At 46.4% G+C, this 20,157-nt stretch overlaps 1 protein-coding gene and 1 long non-coding RNA gene across 5 annotated transcripts in view; one reads left to right on the top strand and one right to left on the bottom strand.

The window, feature by feature from the left end:
- Nucleotides 1-4,426: 4,426 nt before the first annotated feature.
- LOC116849132 lies at nt 4,427-9,074 on the bottom strand. The gene is made up of 2 exons (XR_004379087.1): nt 8,567-9,074; nt 4,427-8,498 (listed from the first exon to the last, which is right to left on the bottom strand). It is a non-coding gene; the product is annotated as an uncharacterized LOC116849132 (long non-coding RNA).
- LOC116849121 (probable Na(+)/H(+) antiporter nhx-9) overlaps nt 9,055-20,157 on the top strand; it is a 26,993-nt gene continuing 15,890 nt past the window's right edge. For 3 of the 4 annotated variants that reach the window (XM_032825963.1, XM_032825962.1, XM_032825964.1), the window contains exons 1-3: nt 10,657-11,161; nt 14,670-14,933; nt 19,003-19,199. In XM_032825963.1, coding sequence (XP_032681854.1) covers nt 10,657-11,161; nt 14,670-14,933; nt 19,003-19,199 — 966 coding nt within the window. Of the gene's footprint in view, nt 9,801-9,910; nt 11,162-14,669; nt 14,934-19,002; nt 19,200-20,157 lie in introns of those variants that run through there. The other variant, XM_032825961.1, reaches the window with a different exon arrangement.

Below are 20,157 nucleotides of genomic sequence, written 5' to 3'. Positions count from 1 at the left end.
GGGGGGGGGGGGGGCGAGCGCGGGGAGTTATTGTTCGCGGCTTTTATTTCCCGGAAATACGCGCGAACATAACTTACACGTAGTGAGTATCATGTACGGAGAACGATATCCTCGATTATTTATCGTCCTACCCGACGACCTCGCGCGTAATACAAGAAAGTAGGATGAACAGCAGCAGGGTCGTATTGTAGCGCGCGTGATTGTGCGCGCGGCTCGCGCAAGTGCGTGGCGTAAAACGCTTACGTGGTCGATGCGTCGCCCGTCGATGCTAGCGCAGCGCACTCGGAAGACGCAGCGCACGTCCGGGTCGTCGTGCTCGCAATTCCGCCGTGGGTTCGATTCTCGATGCGCTGCAGGCCGCAGATTTCCGTAATATCCATTCTCGGGATTATCAATTTTAATTAAACCGTATTCGTCCGCGCCACTGGCGAAAAACGGGCCGGGTGTCGTTCGTTTATTCGTCCACTCGTGCACGCGCGCGCACAGCATTAGGGCGAATTAAAACTAACGCGAAATAATCTTGAGAGTTGCCGTCATTACGGACCAGTGCATTTTTATCGGTTTTATCCGCATCCGCATCCGTGGTCGTCATCAGTCGCCGTTCGCCTCGCCCGATGAACTCGACCGTAATTACTCGTCACTCGCTACGCTCCCAATTTAGATTCTGACTCTTCGTCAGGAATAGAAATAACTTTAATTATTATTGCACCTACGTACTTCACTCCGCCTCTCTCTCTCTCCCTTTCTCTCTCTCTCTCTCTCTCTCTCTCTCTCTCTCTCTCTCTCTCTCTCCCCTTGTCCATTAAATAACATCGGCGAACGAGCGAATGTTTGTGTGTCGTTCATGTGGGACGATGAGTATCGTCGTGCGGGACGACACATTTATACGTCGAGAATTTAAATTCATACCGGACACTTTGCGTATACCGTTTCCGAATAAACTAATTACGTATCCGCGCGTGTCTCCTGATCGAATTAGCCGCGCCCGATGCGCGAGACTAGAATTTCCTGCAATAAATGCACCATGTCGCAAGTAAATCACTAACGCGCGCCGCGTGTTCGCGTGAGAGCAAGAGTGAATGCGCTAGAAACAGAGAGAGAGAGAGAGAGAAAGCCCGCGCGCGCCTTTCACGATGCGCGCGAGTAAATGATCCTTTCGGAGGTCCTGTTTACGCTGCAGTAAACTTGAAAGGTGTGCCCAGAATTACTACCGAAACGAGATTTTAGCCCTACTTTGGACCTGAACATCTAACATCCGTATATTCCGAAGGATCAATCGAAATTTTGACTCTATCTTTAGCTTTACTATTCTATTCGACACCTATTGTGATACACTGAAACTTATACATCAATCTCTTTGATCCTATTTAACCTATTCGAGTCAAAATTTTGATCCTACTTTCAGCCTCATTATTCAACATCTATTTTGATATTCTGAAGTCTATAATACAATCTATTTTGACACGTGTGCCGCGTCTCTTTCCCGGCTAACATGCGCGTATTATCGGAAGGCATAAAGAGAGAAGATCGATGGCTGCGTTTCGCCGCCCGAGGTCGCTTCTCGCAGGTTCCGCTGAAATGCACCTGATTGTACGACGGACCCGAGCGCGAAAGAAATTTACAGCAGAAGGTAGAGCCAGAGGAAGAGGAGGAGAAGAAGGAGGGCGGTAGGAGCGGGTTAATCGCGAGAAGAAGTTCGCGAACTCTCGCGCGGCCGTCAATTTCTCTTTTCATCCTGCGCCCCCTCCGTCTTTACATTTGTCAGAGCTGGCCGCATCCGGGTGTGAGGTATACAGGGTGTCTGAATTTAGATGTCTGAGCGCGCAGGTAAAAAACGTTGAGCAAAGTAAAAAATGCTATGTCAATTTGCAAGGAAGCACGATCATGTTCGAGATTTTAATTCAACAGAATTGGTCGATTTATGCGCGGAATGCGGTGAGACGAGCTCTGTAGAGCAGACTTATGAGACATCTCTTGGTCTTATTGACTGTTTGTCAACAACAGTGTAAATCTGATGACAGGTTAACGGAGTAACATCGCAAACAGCAAGTCCTGCGTTACACGCAGTATCTTCGGCTGAACGGTTATATTTACTGAGATAAGTTCAAGACGTGCCTCTTTGAGTTGTTTACAAAGCTCGCCTTACTGCTTCGTGTGTATCGATTGGCCACACAATTTCCCTTAATTAAAATCCCAAAGATAATCGTGGATATTTGCGGAGACATTTTCTACCATTCAATTTAACAAGTTCTTGCTATACACGAGCGGGTCAGACGCTTATAAATCCAGACACCCTATATATATATATATATATATATATATATATATATATATATATATATACACACATATATATACATGTATATATATATACATATATATACACCATGGAATTCTTCTAATCGAACGGGGGCAGTCACATCCTGGCCAGGGAGCAGGGAGAAACGGAAACAACGACGACGCAATCTCATTCCGAATTCATAGAGAAAACGCGATCGCGCGAATGAATAGCGGCTAATTAATAACCGACTGGCGCTCGCGTTTGTTTAACATCTTAATTACGGCCATTCGGCGTGGCTCGTGGAATTATCGTTCGCTGATCATCGCAGCGGATCGCAAATTTATCGTCAAGCCGCCATATTGGCACATCCTGATTATCGCACGCCATCGATTCTGTCGGCCTATTCGTCAATAATTCTCAAAAAAAAGAAAAAAACGGAAAAAGATCGCCAATACAATTGTTGATGATCATGTCCTATAATTTATTTTATCAGATATATATATATAATACGATATTGCTATACTTTCCAAAGTCTCCAGAGAAAAAGAGCAACAAAGATATGTGACCACTGTGTATCTACTGTGTATCGCGCGAATAATTCCAATTAGCCGAGGGTCGTGATCAAACGAGTTAACGAACATAAGCGACCGGCATCCCGCACGTATAAATAAGTAGATGCGAGAAGACGTCCGTTTATACGTCCGCACATTCTATTTATCACGATACCAACCGCAGGCGCGGCGTCGAAACTATTGCCATTATATTATTGTTCATCCGGGAGAGATTCATTAATATGCAATGAGAAACTGGCTAGAGTGCGAGTACTGAATACTTTTGCGTATATCCTTCTGTATCTTTCTGTACCAAGAGAATAATGTATGATAAAATTCATAATTATCTTTATAACATAAATTAAAATTATTCTTGCATCAAGAGCGATATGTAATACGTTGTTATAACTCATCTTCATATGTCGACATCTACACATTCACTCTCACAACTTGTTAATAACTCTTTCTGTTGCAGACTATGATTTTATGTCCAGAACACTAATTTATTTATGTTCTGTCTGATGTCACCAGTCACGAACGCAAGGCAATCTTGATAAGTTCCGGCAGCACAGTTGTTTTCCATTGCATCGCTCTGCACTTAAAAGTTCATACGCTTCAATTATGACATGTATACTTTATAAGCGAGTGCAGTCTCCGGATGTGGCGTGTCTGGTTTTCGAATCCAGAAAGAAAGAACGTTGTTTCTCTACAATTTTTCACTTGGATATTTTAGCATATATTAATAAAACCAGTAATACTTATAACACCTCTAATCGTGCAAATTAACGAATTATTAAGATTTGGAAAATATTTTGGCAAAATATTTTGCGGAGAGACGTGCGAGATACATATAGAAAACCAGCAGACATAATAAAGCGTGCATGAGGGAGCCAAACACTTCTTGCTTGATGTGTATACAGTATTAGTAGGAATGATAACGTTCAGATTTATAACATCTGTGATACATAATTAAACACCTAGCTAATTGCGGGCTAATTTCATGTCTATTTTCGAGCAAAGTTATTCCAAATTCTCGAGTCGCTCTCGGCGCTTTCTTCCACAGCAGCTGTGTTTCCCTCGCTGCATTTCTCCGCGCCATCGCCCTCGTACGAAACCCTCGTGCACCCTCTTGCAGTTTACTGCGGGGAGACGGAAAAACGAGCGAAGGGGCGGCCCCTGTTGAAACGCAGCGTTGATGGAGCTATGTGAAACGAGTAGTCGTCGTCGTCGTCGTCGTCGTCGTCGTCGTCGTCTCTTCTGAATCATCGAGCGGTGGCAGCGTCGAGTACGCGTCTTCTAAATAACGTACAAGCGCATCTGCGCGTTCGCAGCGAGTAGCGGGGACTTATCAGCCGTTCCGTTTGGCGATCTCACGCTTATAATAAAGGCGAGAAGTAAGGCGAAGTAAAAATAATTCGGTATCGCTTGCGACTTTATTGGATCTTACTCAAGAATGTTAAAAATATTGAAGAGAAAAGATAGGTAGGTCATGTAACCGCCACGGTGTCCCGGTATATCTGCAGTGATTGACCTCTGTTTCGGATTCTCTCCGTTCAACCGGGAATTAAATGTGATCTCACTTAAACGCTCTGTATCTGCTGCATTTGGTTTTATTTAGAACATCATTACGCTACATCGCGCGTTTACCTCTAATGCTTATGTAATAAAGCCGAATATACGGTATGGAGAAATTAATCAGTAGATACTGGAAATTTGTCCCACGGTCCTGATCCAGTTGATCCCAATCAAAAATATTCAGTGGATGTCATATATACATATATATATATATATTTTTTTTAATTATATATATGTAACATATTTACTTATACTCTAATATAAAATGTTTTTCAAATAAGAAAATATACATTCTCAAAAAATATACATTCATTCTATTTAAATGAAAGAATTTAGATTTAAGTAAATTTATTATTAATACCCACCGGATAAATATTTTTTGTTCTTTAGATTTTTTTCTCTCAATGTATTGAGTGACGTTATCGAATTCTGATAAGTTATGCAACGCAATCACGATCTTGTTAATAATAAAGATTCTTAATCAAAATTTAACAATTAGATGTATCAATGTTAACAGTTACAGATAACATGTACAGTTAGAGATAACATGATATGTACCTTGTACATACTAAATAACTGACTGGGATCAACCTGATCAGGATAATGGGATAAATTTCTAGTCGAGTCCACCTTTGAACATCGGGTTCTCGAATTTTAATGTTACCAAAGTCTCGTGTATCGAGACTTGTGTGTATGTGTGTGTGTATTACGTCGTCGCAATGTTACACTTGATTCGCGCAATATATTTCAACGCCGTCTGCAACTGTTGTTTCAATTGCGGAAGCGCGGACCGCATGCGAGCGTCTCTCGGCGGGGGCATTGTTAACATGCGCCGAGCCCGATCTGATTAAAAGTCCACGACGGTCATAATTCCTGACTATGCCGGTCTCGACGCGAGTCCAGAATGCCCTTTAAATTATGGAGCACGGGAAGTGTCGTACGTTATACGATTGCGTGCTTCGTCCGCAACAAGCGGTCGTTCCCGGCAGGGTTGTTGCCGGCGTACCAACCCTTGCCCTGCCGTCGCGCGACCTCCGTCCGTATCATAGCGTTGCCGTCGTATACGGGAAACGATACCCGGCAGGCTAATTTCAGGATAAGCCGCGGTTAATGCCGCACACAATCGTCACGCAGCCGACGACGGTGAATTCGGAATCCGGGCCGCGCGGCGCGTGTGTGTCTGGCCGACACCGGCGATGAACTGCCCCGATCGATGTTGTGTCTGCTTCTTCGTTAGGGCCGCCATTCGCCGCCGCGCGGTCCGTCACGAATATATAACGACGTCGAAATTGTAGGTTCGATGTAGCCGACGAGCGTCGGGGCTGCACGCGTTCGCCCGGATTCCTCCGAGGCCCAAAGTCCACCCTCATCGATTCGCGCTCACTGTCGTGTACTCTCAGCCGGTGTCCCGCTCGGGGAACAGCCACGCTCGATGCGAACGCGAAAATAATCCGTCGATTACACGGCGGTACAGAGCCGAAAAACGCGCGCGCGACAATCCAAGGTTGCACGCGGCGTAAAATCGATACGCCACGAAACGATATGAAACGCGGACGCGAGCGTGTCACTGAGAGACGAGAGGCATCAGAGGACTACGTCGTTGGATGGAGAGGGTGAGACCAACGACGGCGAGGGAGATGGCAGAGGAGAAATAAATATAAGGGGTGCGCCAACGTTGTCGTTGATGACCATTAGCGGCGAATTCCTCGGATAAATCCGCAGAACGACTTCTTCGCTCGCGAATCCACACACACACAGTCACGAGATGAAGGTGAAAAGTTGGAGGGTGCGGCGGACGAAACGCGCAGGGAGGACGCGAGCTGTCTCTTTCTCAAGGCATGAATATTGAGGCTGAATGCACGTCGATTAATTATACAGGTGGCTAACGTTATCACCGCGGAGACAATGGTCCCGCGTGAAATATTCGTCTGAGAAAAATCGACCTGCTTCTTAACCCCGTCGTCGTTAACGGGAACGAGAATGGGAGCAAGCGTCAGTGACACTGTGCGCGCAAACGAGCGGAGAACAGACACACGAGGTAAGATAAATGTCTCAGTAATTGAACATTGTCCCAATGATTGAAACATTAATGACACACTTTTATTTAGTACTTCTGGAAAAGCCTTTAAAATTTCGTTAAGAGAGATTTTTTTTAATGCTCCAATTCGTAATGTTATTTAATGATTCAATCACTGAGTCTGTATTATTCGATAATTAGGACGTGATTCATTTTTCAGCTTAATATTGTTGGTATAATTGGCATTATCTAATATATCATTAATTTTATCTATATGTATAATAATAGAATGTGTCTGTATGTTTGTATTCTCCATACAGTCCTAAATCCTTTGACTGATCAATCTGGGCGAAATTTTGCATAATTACTCTCTAGGATCCTGCGGAAAATACAGACTATGTGAAACCTGGACATCCAACTCCCTCCCACTGATTTCATCCCCTTGACACTTTGCGATAACTCGGGCAACGTCGGGTTTCAGCTAGTAACTGATATTTATTGATTATTTCATTTCTCTCCTATTGTATTTTTTGAACGCTGGTGAACCAAAGTTTTTGAACGCACGTGAACGTCACTTTGGTTCGTAATTCCATTAATGATTTATTGATAAAGATGTAAGACTGATCGTGTTTTCTTATTAGTTTAATCATTGGCAGCACTTACCTTAGAGAACGATTTTCCGAACGGTTCGCGCTACTTTTATCGTTGCGCTGCGATTTTTCAGCGGATAACGCGTGATAATGAGGCCCTAAATCAAACAGTCGCGTACTAATTCATCACTTGCAAACATACGATTCGCTCCGCAAGGACGAACGCTGAGGATCGTTTCTTATCGGCGCGCTTCGCTGATCGCTCCTTATCGATACACAAACAAGCGATTTCTCGCGCCGCCACAGCGATGTGCAAACAGCGTCGACAAACAGATCGTGATTTCCAGTCGGGTGACTCCTTTTATTGAGCTCGCGCTAAAAAAAAGGAAAAACAACGAGCGGCGCCAAGCGAGATCGAATCGTTAGTCGCTTTAATGTAAGTCTAATTAATTAACCGTGCAAATGAATTAATGCTTTCAAAACGCAACGAAGTGAAAACCTTCCTCTACGGAGGGTGCCGGGGGAAGATGGAGAGAGGCGCGCCGAGCGGCGTTCGAATATGCGGCGCTCGAAGCAAACGATTTTTATGTTCACGGGCGGATTTGCGTCCGCTACCGCGCACGACAAGCGTATAACCGTGCGAAACGGTGTCGAGGGTTTCTCGGTAAGCCGTTAGATCTTGATAAACACGCGGTATAAGAGGCGTATGTACGAGGTGGGAAGATAAGCGCGGCGGGAGCAAGGGTAGCAAGGGCGTGAGCGAGTGGCGCTCTTCCATCGTCTTCTGCAAACAACCGATGCGTTCGCGAATCGTACGTCAGTCGCGCGAGTATAGCGCCAGCCTGAGATAAGTTTCGCGTTACGCAAGTCGGTCGCAATAAATCCTTATCTAGCCGCATTTCCTATCGCGCGTCGGTAACGACGTCATTGTCGTTGCGCGAGAAACGTGTTGCGCGGCGATTAATTTTCGCCAAACTCTTTACGGTGTTTACAGCCTCAAGAGAAAGAGAGAGAGAGAGAGAGAGAGAGGAAGAGAGAGGGTAGGTGGAGGAGGAATTGGTCTCTGTCTTTCTCTCGCATCGGCGTCCGTGTGTCGCCACAATAATGCGCCATGATTGACGAGCCATGTCTCCACGTGCTTGTTCGCCAAACAAACCTAAATCGTGGCTGAATTGCGAGGCGGCCGCGGAATCGAGCGCGCCACCAACGCATTCAGGTTGAAGGTCAAGGTTGAAGCGATGTGTCTCCGACGTGACGCGTCTTCGGCTTAAGGTCGGCGTCAGGCAGGGCTTCGTGCGGCCCTGGACGTTGAAAATCGAGCGGCCGCAGAGGACTCCGTTAGCTTTCAAAAACAACCCTTTCAGGAACAATGAAGAGTCGTACTTCATCGACAAACCGAGCATCGTCTTCGCGCCGTGACGAACCACCAACCTTGGTTCACTCGTTCCAGGGGTTGCGCGGACTCCCGTGGCGAGACGATGTCGCTAAAAAAGAAAGCGGAGAACAAATCTGCGCCGTAAATCTAACCGCAAACGAGCCGCGCGATAATCACCTCCCGAAGCAAGGCGAGTATTTCTAGCGAGAGGAGTCACTCGCGTCGAGCAGGAGAGTGTATGTAGCATCGGCGTAGCACGTTGCCGAGGCAGGAAACGTGCAACCAGCACCGGCGTCTCCACCGCTGCCGCCGCCACCGTCGACTCCGTCGACTATATCGGGGCGTCGCGACGCTTGCGCGGCTTTCATCGACGATCAGCTGGCTGGAGGTTTCTGTGCACCAGGTGGGAGTGAGAGGGAAAAAGCGAGAAGCGGAGAGTGAGAAGAGGGTAAAAGGAAGAGGAAGAGAGCGCTAGAGAGAGTCAGGGTGAGAGCGAGACAAGGAGAGAGAGACGGAGCAAAAAAAGATAGACACAAATAGAGAGATAGACAGGTCTAGAGTAAGCCTTATTATCATCCACACGCCACTTCCAACGACGAGGGTAGTGCCGACGGCGCCTACGCACGTTTTTGGCAGCGCTTCCACGCGTTTCTCAGCGTCACCGCCGTCGCCGTCGCCGTCGTCGTCGTCGTCGTCGTCGTCGCCACCTCCGACGTCGACGAGAGCGCGTCAGTACGCGGCCGTGCAGTGCTGCCGTGTCGGTCGTTGGTTCATTCGGTCGGTCGATAGAGGCACGCCGGCGAAGGTGCGACGCTCGTCCACTTCGATGAGTCCTCTCCCTGTACTTTATAATGCGGCGCGCTCGTTATCGTCGCGCTCCTCCCCGTCCCTCCGCCACGTCGCCGTCGCCGTCGCCGCTGTCGCCGTCGTCGTCGTCGTCCTCGTGCCACCGCGGCCGCACGTCGATCAGACTTCGCGCTCATCGCCAGGCGACACTGTGAAGACTTGAGATCGTCGCGGTATTCGCGAGCGGTGCGTAAGACGAGCAGCGTCGTGCTCCCGTCGCTCCCGTGCTCCTCCTCGTCGTCATCGTAGCTACATCTCGATCTGTCAGTCTATCTGCCTTCGTCGTCGCTGAGGCGCAACCAATCGCGCTATACAATCAACCAGGCATTGCTAAGCGAGAGCTACTCTGTGCGTCTTCACGCGTGTCATCCCCGAGGAGCACGGCCTTGCTACAAACGGAGCGCCCTTAGAACAGCGGAGAACAGCACCCCGTGTAACAGACGGGGGTTGTGATCGCGGCTGAGTCCTCATACGACGACGGCACCCTGCCGGTGACGTATCTTGCGCGGGGAGTAATGATGGACCGCGAGCAGCTGTTGTAGCGCGCGACTTGCCCGACGAAGTGGTATGAGTCACGTTTAATTATTGGACTTGACGTTTATAGCGATTTACAGCCGCGATAGTTATTGCGGCATTCGTTTCGGCGCCGTAACGGTTGCATATACTTGAGTGTAGAGCCGGGTCCACGTTCAATCGCCGAAGTGATTGGCGTCTGCAGACGAAGGAGGGAGAGAAGGAGGACGCTCCATCAAGCGTTCTTGGAAGAAATCTCAGCCAGACGCTGGAGTCATCATCGGAGAGACGAGAAATAACTGAGCCGCGACAGCTCTCGAACCGCGAAGCAGGAGAGAGGGTTGTTAGTCGTCGAAGGAGCCTGTACACACGAAGACGTGGACAAGGGAAAAATAAGCAGAAGACAAAGAAGAAATCCGTGCCGAAAGACGACCGGGCGAGAGTTCATTGACGTGCCTGGCGGCAGAAGAGCGGTCGAAATCGCTCCAGAGTCATCGTGCACGATCGAGTCGGCCAGTAGCGTGACCCAGCCAGGGCGATCACGCCGGGGGTGCGCGAAGGGCGCCAGCGGCGGCTTGTGTATACTTGCGTATATTGTGTGTGCGCGCGTGTGTGCCTGTATGTGTGTATACGTGTGACTACACCCGGAGGGTAGTTCACCGAGACTGTCCCTGCCCCTCGCTGTATAGTCACGATTAGGGGAGTCGGTCGGGGAACTTCGCAGCGTGCGAGCGTGCTCGTCGTCGTCGAGGTTCCCTTCTGATGGTACAGCGAACAGTGACTCACCGGCGACGGACGTGCGCGGACGACGGCGATCGTCCACGACAGAAGATCGTCCACCACCGTCGTCGTCGTCGTCGACGGGTCGTCGCGGGCGCGCCATCGACTGGTCGCACAACCTCGCCACGATGATCATCCCGGTGCGTCTCCTGCTGCTTGCCGTCGTCCTGATCCAGCCGGCATGCGGCCGCGCCGGCCTCGCGCCTCTCTACGAGCTTGGCTCCGCGGAACGGGTGCAGCAGGTCTCCGCGGAGGAGCACGGGCCCCAAGTCGACGCCGGTGATTTCCCCAGCGACCCGCACAGCGCCTACCCCGGTATGGGCTTCGGACCCATGGGACCGGTCCGTTCGGCTCTGTCCAACGACGCCACCCTGCGCAGCTTATCCTCGGCGAGCGGCGACAACGCCGTCAGTCAATCTAAGGACTCGCAGCTCACCGCGCGTTCCGCCGACGACGTCGTCGCCGACGCCGCTCCCGCCATCGGCGGGGAATCCTCATCCTCCTCCTCCTCCTCTTCGCACGACGAGCAATCGCCGAAGCCGGAGTACCACATCATCAGCGTCGAGTTTCCCCGCGTCGAGACGCCCTTCGTCATCGGGATATGGATCTTCTTCGCCAGTATCGCGAAGATTGGTAAGTGGACTCGGAGGAAGCGGACGGGAGGCAGGGGGATGCTCTAAAATATATGTATTGTTTCTCCTTCCTTGCTCCCCAAAACTTTCGGGATTTTCAGGAGAGAGGAGACGCGCAAAGGTGAGATACGAACTTTTGGAAGCGCACCGCAACCGAATTAACGCGACAGATTTTCCGCTGGTTAATCATCTGTTGTAAGCCCCTGAGATGTTCACGCGCAAGGATGTGGCCCGGAGTAGCTAACGTATCACGTTTATGTGCTCTCTCCCGAGACATTTGCGCGGAATATACGCGCATGAATATTTCCGAGTCCGCACTCTCTCTCTCTCTCTCTTTCTCTCTCTCTCTCTCTCTCTCTCTCTCTCTCTCTCTCCCCCCCCCTCTCTCTCTCTCTCGGATATTATCTTTCGTAAGACACGTATGAATTTTTGAGCTCGAAAATATTAAGAAGCTACGCTGAGAGAAAAATGTTTGGTATTTGTAATTATAATCATCCACAAAGAAATCATTGCTATAAATCCTCAAGAAAACATTTCCTTATAAAATTCTGCTATAATGTAAGTGATGATAAACCTTACATGCATATTACTACTCTACCATTTTACTAGAAAACTTTACTTTATTAAAGTTTACTTTATTTACTTACTTAATTTTACTTTAAAAAAATATGGTTGGGACAAAAAATCACTCTAATTGTAATCTGTTTTTTGATCACTGTAAGTTAGATCGAGCATTTTTTGTTTCTCAGTAGGATAATTGACTTGGTTACTCGTCGTGAATTTAGTTTCGATGCCGTTGAATCGATTTCTAATGAAATAAACTAACTTTTAACATCGCTCACACACAAGGGAGAACGACGAGAGCGAGGGCGCATTTGGAGCGATAAATTCGACGTCCTAATTAGAGCTTCCAAGTCGCACTTGTAATTAACTTCCTCGTGCCGAGACAACGCGCATACGACAATGTAATTGGAAACATGACGAACCGCACAATACAACGCATGTCCGATAATTTCAAACTTGACGACTGACAATCTAAAAATTGTCGCATTGTGTATCCACTTTGCGTCCTTTGTTATGATCGATGTAAACACCTGCCGCGCTTTTATTAACCGCCTCCGCCTCCGTTGGGCTGCGTCAATTTGCGCGCTAATGACGCTTTTCGACGAGCGATTATTACCGCATTCCATATTTTTCCGCTCGCTTACGCAATAAAGATAGAACGACAGATGTCAACGAAAACAGACTGGCAGCCGACACTCGTCACAAGCCATTATGCAAAAGACTCATTACATCCTCTTCCCGCCGCGCGCGCGCGCGCGCGATGACATTTTATTTTTAATAGTTTATCATGAATGCGTGCAACGCATCGGTGAACAAAGGTTCTTTTGTCGCGGCCGAAAATGTCAGCGTGGCGTTCGCATTGCAACAATTTGACCTGCATTTACCGCGTAACATGTCGGCGGAATATGCGCGGTTTCTCGAAGAAATTGCTCGCGCCACGAGGGAGAGCCGCGACGTCGTTACGACTCGCGCAACTAACGAGAATCCTTGCTGCGTCCGGAGACTCGAGAGAATAATATCCTGCGAGGGACGCACGCAGATCTCACTCTTGCGCGAAATCAGGATCGAGTCCGTACGTGAGAGCGTTCCACATGCCGCTCGATCGATACGACGAAGGAAACGACGAATGGCGATTTTTCGCTGCAATCTGGGCGCTTACGCAGCAGCCAAAGACGCGGCAGAGCCGAAGAAAAACAAACGAGGGCTCTTGTTATTTTTGTCGTTCGACGAAACAGCGCTAAAAGCTTCGAGGGGAAACGCGCGGGCGCGAAATATTCGCGTGTTACGTGCAATCGGTGACGGAAAGTTTGGTACACTTGTTTCTTCTAACACTTAGCCAAATCTACAATGCGTTTTTCGCTTCTTGCTTCTTTCTTCTTGTTTCTTTCCGACCTAAACCTTAAACTTTAAATCAGAAAAAGGAAAAGATAGAGAACAAGAAACAGGAAGCGAAAAGTACGTTGCATCAGACTTTAGGGAGTGGAGCTGAACGTTTCGTATGCTAATCCGATCGCTCTTGTTCTGAGCAGATGTATACGCCAGCAGGTCACAAGTCAAATATATGCGCCCATAATGCTCTAAGAGTTAATGAGCTCTATGAGGTATCCAGTGGAAAAATTTGTTCTCCGGTCATTCTCAGAAAATTACAAATTTTCCTGTTGGTTGCGTTCTGAAGCTCATTGAAGTGGAAGTTGTGCGGATCTTCCCGCCGCTGATTGCATCACGACATTCCAGACTGCATAATTATATTGCGGCCGTAAATTGTTCGATATCGAAGCTCAGATTTTACTTTCTGCCAAATTCCGCGGGGCAAAGTGAGTGGCATCGGCTATCGAACACCCTTTTACCAACGAGAAAACCGCAACACGCCACTCCACTCGACGCATTCATCGCGTTCAAATTACGCCCGATCGAGCCGAGTGATTCCCGCCGACATCGAACATCGAACAACGTACACAAAATATCTGGCACGTTTTCGAACGGCATGGATGCAACATACGGCGCGATGCAACGCGACGTGCGAGCATGCACTCGTCGGAGCATCATCGACGGCGAAAGATACGCACGCGACACGTTACACCTCTGCTGCGCTCGGCAGAATCCGCGCTGCGCTCCGTTGCAACGCGGTATGCTCGGTATTCCCCGGCGGGAGCCGAGATTAGTATAATAATTTCGGCGAATGCAGCGAAAGATCGCACGATACAAAATCAAGATCCGCCTCTTTCCCGTCTGCTCTCCATTAGCTTCTTTATCTCAATGAGTTCAGCTTTTGGTGACGACGACTAGCCAACGTGAGTATTAATTTCCGCACTGGAATTATTCAACTCCCTATTATGTAACTGTCAGAATCCGCTCAGGATTCCAATTTTAATCTTTTTTCTCTCTCTTTCTCTCAAGCAGTCTTTTAGTTATGAAAATTGATGTCTTATCCCCTTATTCTTTCTTGTAGCTCCTGCAAAGAACAAAATTTATTAGGTTGATACAAACAATTGGTAATTTTTCTATTAAATTCTCGCAGGATGTTGGGCATTAAAAAAAAAAAAAAGAAGAAACTTTTCCTTAGATTGCCTGAAAAAATATCGAGTCAACCTTATCCCTCTTAATTTAAAAAAATGATTAACCCTTCGAAAATACATATAATTTTGTTTATTATTTTCTTCTTTGTTTTATTTATATAAAATATATTCAATATAAATTTAACAAGCACGGAAAACCGTCTACGTTAATCCGACACTTGATCTTTACTTTAGGACAGGATAATCTTCTGAACGAGATAATCCTATTCAAAAGAGAATATTGATCCTTAGATTTAATTAGCAGTATGATGCTGCACCGAGAGCTGAAGCAACGCTAAGTATTCTTATCGAGATCAGAAAGCACCTCGGTTGACGCCGACAGATCTATGAAACGTGATGTTTAATCGATCGCACCTCACCTGATTCCAGGCTTCCACATGACACCGAAGCTCAACAAGATCTTCCCGGAGTCCTGCTTGCTGATCGTCGTCGGCGTGGTCGTCGGCGTCCTGCTGTTCCAGGCCAGCAGCGTTCACGTGTCGCCGCTCACGCCAGACACGTTCTTCCTTTACATGCTGCCGCCCATCATCCTGGACGCCGGCTACTTCATGCCCAATCGGCTGTTCTTCGACCATCTCGGGACGATACTCCTGTTCGCCGTCCTTGGGACTATATTTAATACGATGTCGATAGGTAGGTAACGAGGCGGCGATGAACGCGATTGACAGGCGCGCCAACGCCGGCGCCGCTGCCGCCGGGAGCGAATTTTACTCGAATTATTTCTTTTCCCTCGGGGCCGCAGCTGGTTCCTACTCCGTCACGTCTTCCATCCAGCCGACCTCGCCGATTTCGCGCGCGTAAAAACACATAAAGTGTCCCGGGAGGAAAGAAGTTCTTGTCGTCGGACTGCTCGCGTCGATCGGGTGATTTCGTGCGGAAAATGTCGCGTCAACGTGCCTGCGATCCGTGTAGCTTGCGAAGTCATGCGTTGAGATCGTCCGCATCCTTTCTCTTGCATCGGGAGGACGATGATGTGGCAGGAAGGAACTTAAGCGTAATATCTTGTTGCCGTCATTGCGATATGAAACGATGACAAATACTCGAGTCCTTATCCTAAACTCTCTTTTAACAATAAAAGTGTCTCCAAGTGTGACTGAAAACTTCAAATTAAAAGGTTTGTAAATGATATTTAGAGACATGTTTATCGATGAGAGAGAGAAAGAGAAAGAATTCAAAATCAGGGATTGGGTCTTTAATCACGATTTAATTATTGATATTTATCATTTTAGTACTTTTCTGTAATTGAAAGCAATTATTCTTTAAATACGAATGACGTTAGAAAGAGAGAAAGGAGGCGCGGTCTTCTAAAATAGTAGTTCCTCTTGAGACATTCGCAACAGTCGCGCTAGACCGTTAACATCTGTCAGCCTTATCGAGAAATGAAAGTTCGTAAAATATTGAGTTTTCGGGGTAAAGCCGGTTAGAGGTAGGACTGTGAGTAAAATAGTCACTTATTTTTTTCTTATGGATCTACGGGCTTTAAAACTTCGGACCAACGAGTTTTTACGATGGGAAAAATCGACTCACAAATCGAAGTTACGATCTTTCAAACGAGCTATCCAATAAATTTTTGGAGAAATCTCTTCGTACGCGAAGAGGAAAAATTATAGGCACAAAATTTGCTATGGCAAGATTTAGAGAAAAATTCGCATAGAAAATCGCAAATTTCTCAACAGTACTCTCACAGTCTTTGACGATTTGACACACACGAGTTTTGCGTTCCTGTATATATATGAAGATGTATACGCAACGAGAAAACGGCGTATAGGCCGCGAATAACCGTTTCTCCGCCGCGAAATATTCGTTTCCCGCTGCTGCTCGGTCTGTTCGCGGTCTAGCGCGAGTGCACATGTTCGTCTTGAAAACACAGAGTCGGAGGATACGCGGACTGAGAACGCGCGTACGAAAATAGCGCGTGTTCACGTGCTCGCGTCGATGACGCGGACCACAACGCGTGCCCCAACTGTCATCTCGACGATAATCGCCGCCATCGTGCGACAAAGTGCGACTCAATCGCGGGACCCTCAAACACAACAGCGTCCTTGTGCGAAAAGAAACAAAAACGACGGTCGATTCGGTGCGTACTCCGCGCTGAAATATAACTGAAGAAATCTCGTTGGAGGAAAAAAGAGAAGAAACGATAACAATATCGAACGCGTTAGCTGTAAATGGCGGACGCGATATCCCACTGCGAACGGAAGCTTTTCTCATAAAAAGGCTTGTCATTTAGTCGTATTTCTAGACTGTTACTTTTTATCGCGATAAAAATGCAAAAAGTAACGAGATTTAAGGTCGATAGAACTCCACAAAATGTTATAGATGTCGTCTATGCTAGCATTTGCGAGCTGCGAAACGAACGTAAATGACGTGGTCTCCTGCTCTCTCTCTTTCTCCCTCTCTCTGTCACTCTGTCACTCAGTCTCTATAAATAAAATCGCGTATTAATTGCAATGTAGTTTCTTGCACAATTTTCTGGCATAGTCTTATCATGTTGAATCTTTGATTATCGCGACAGTTTTGGGCAAGGCGACGATCATCCGACGCGATCTTAATTAATATGAAGGCAAACAGACACGCTTGTATCATTTCTCCACGTCAGGAGCCGCGAATATTGGCGTACGATGAGATCTTGATAATAATGACACTCGAAGACGCCGCGGGACCAGCTGAGGAAGTAAAAAGCGATCGCGATTTAATTGTCTCATTACGCCGATGAAACATAATTATCGTAATGCGATTCAACGATGTTTGATTAGCCGAATTAATCGACGAACTCGCGTCGCCTTCGCCTCGCCTTATCGCCTTCTACGGCGACACTTGACATGTAGCGCAGACACAGTAAAACGTGACGATAACGCAAACCGATCGATAACGCGCGGCGCGATCTCGATTAATGTATAATCTCGCGTCAAAAAACAACAGTACAATCACGAGACCTACCGCCACCAGCTGCAAATCCTCGGTGGGCTTAGCATAGCCGACATTTCTTTCCGATGCACATTCAAATCGATGAAACAAAATGGCCAATAGCGCGACCGGACGAAATTCGAATAAACCGATATTGATTTCGGATTTCCCGGAATCAGTATATATTCCTTCACATAACCAAGAAGAGGGGGACTTGGTTTACAATTACATTCCTTAAACACACACACGTCCATTTATTCCTTACTTTTACCTATCTAATTTACTAATGTCTCTATAGTTACATTGTCTCTCTCCAATTGACCTTACAATATCATTCTCGTTATCTAAACATCCTCGTAATCTTCTCTCACTTTTAATTCCTTTTAATCCTTTTAATTTTCATCTAACCTTTACACTACTTACTCCTTCTCTCTGTCTATCATGTTTAATTACACCTTTCTATTTTAACGCGCATTACCTTGTCTTCATACAAACAATACCCCAAGTTCTGTTCTTTCCTTCAATTGTACACATACATACGCACACATTTATCGCTTCATCTTTCCTCTCCTTATACAATACAATACAATCTGCACTGCTCTCCTTATTTCCTTTTCATAAACTTTTTCCCCAATTTTCTTGCATATCTTGTTAGTTTTATTACTCCACTTTATACTTCCTAATAATTTCATGAAGTGATTTCTCCGCTTTTTTCTTCACTTTCTGTATGTCTTCTTCAGCTTTCATCGTCAAGAACAAGTTTTCCATATCCTATAATCTTCCTCATTCTTTGCACTTCAATTTCTTACTTGCACAGCACCTGTTTCACCAGCCCTTATGTCATTCTTTTTCCATCTACTTTTCTTTTGCTTCCTTATCCTATGCGATGACCAAACTTTTCCTCTTCATCCCTATATACTTCTGATTCTATTGTTACCTATTATACTATACATTTGCTCTATCAATAATTTCTTGTGCATTACTATACTAATTTAAGTTTGCCTGCATTACCTACATTATCCTAACCATCCGTTCCCTACCTAAAATCTTGTTTCGTCTTTATTTATACATTATTTAAGCACCCATTCCTACATAATTTCCTCTATCTGACTCCCCATACTTAACTCAATACACTAAAATCTAAGTACATGCATTACCCCATATAACACAACGTCTAAAATCGGGACATAAGACGTCTTAAAGATGTCTTTCAGACATTGAAATATAAGACATTCCTAAGACATCTTTAAGATCTCTTTAAGACCTCTTATGTCCCGATTTCAGACGTTGTAGGACTCTTATCAAACATCCACACACTTGCACGCCATCTAACCGAGTTTGATTTCCCGGAATCAAGTCAAATCGAAATCAAATCGAAAAGTGTCTTCGCCGCGTCGCCGGCTGCGCGGATCACCCTCGAGGGAAAATGCGAACGCGAATCCCGACGAGTACGGGTGCATGTACGGGGTGTGTGGGTGGCGCGCAGGTGGCCGATAACACAAAATTTCTATCTTCGGAGCCGTTAATCTCGCCATTTACCCTCTTATCGCGGCGGCGCGTTCAACGACTTGGCGCGATCGATCGGATAATAATAATCCCAACGGATTGACAACTTGCTGCGAGCATGCTTAAAGCGGATTAACAATGGGCGATAATTGCTGCAAAGTTGCGGGCGAAAGAATGACGCTTTTCGCGCGAATTAAAATAAATATCGGGCGACTTTCTCCTCTCGCTCTCCTTCCCATATCTCTCTTTCTCTTTCTCTTTCTCTCTTTTTCTCCCTCTTTGCCTCCAGGTGTGTCATTGTGGTTGTTGGGAAAAAGTGGCGTGTTCGGCTGCGAGACACCCCTCCTCGACATGTTCCTGTTCTCGGCGCTGATCAGCGCCGTCGACCCCGTCGCCGTGTTGGCCGTCTTCGAGGAGATTCACGTGAACGAGATACTCTATATCGTCGTGTTCGGCGAGAGTCTGTTGAATGACGCGGTCACTGTCGTGAGTATTGCATTATTTACATCGTCTCGAACACGGCTATCTGCGGCAGCCTATCTCGGGCGAGCCGTTCGGCCGCCCGGTGTTTAGATAAACGGAGATTAAAACCGATCGATTCCGGTCGGTTGATTCGCGAGGCGGCTATAACGAGCGAGAGGAAGAAGCACGGCAAACGAGTGGGCCCTCGTTTCGTCCGGAAGCAACGAACGCGACGGTAACGCGCGAAATGGAAGAAGGAGAGCAACGAGTCGATGTGGAACACTGCGAGTCTAAGTGTGTTATTTTTAAACGCATAAACGTGCAATTCAGCTGAAGCTTTTTTTACACGTTTCCTGCGATTTGAAATCACATCGTTTAACACGTTTAAGAGATGTAAATTACAATTCAAACTTGTTAAATGACGTGACTTGAAAGAAACATATGAAGGGTCCCGAGTAGAAATGTAACCAGTCGACCTAAATCAAAAGCTAGTGGCTAGCTAGTATAGAATATATTAAATTTTTTTAGATCGTTACTAATTCGTTGACTATTCACTGAAATATACAATCGAGTTTGTGGTCTAGCTGTTGTCACAAGCCATGATATAAAATATGATAGAATAGACGACTATCTGTTGTAAAATACATGATCCAGTTATATGACTACTGGCATTTTAAGAGCAAGTAGCAAGTAAATTTTGGGTTACGTTAATTTCATAAAAATCTCAAAAATATATAAATTGATAAAAAGTTTAAGAAGCAAAATTGAGCGTTGCATTATTAGCAGCCAGCAACTACTTATCGATTTTCATCTCATAATCGTAACTTTATTCGTTTAATCTTTAACTAACTTATTTATCTAACCATTAAGAGGAGCAAGCGTTACATTACGCTTGGCGCTGGTAGTGATGTTATTACATCGGATACAAACACAAATTTATAATCTATACACTGACGAGGTTCAATTTCCACTAGGAAAGATC

Source organism: Odontomachus brunneus, unplaced genomic scaffold, assembly GCF_010583005.1.
Source record: "Odontomachus brunneus isolate Ranch 3 - 2012 unplaced genomic scaffold, Obru_v1 Obru_scaffold_107, whole genome shotgun sequence".
NCBI classification, from domain to species: domain Eukaryota; kingdom Metazoa; phylum Arthropoda; class Insecta; order Hymenoptera; family Formicidae; genus Odontomachus; species Odontomachus brunneus.
This window is presented reverse-complemented; position numbering and strand designations above follow the sequence as displayed.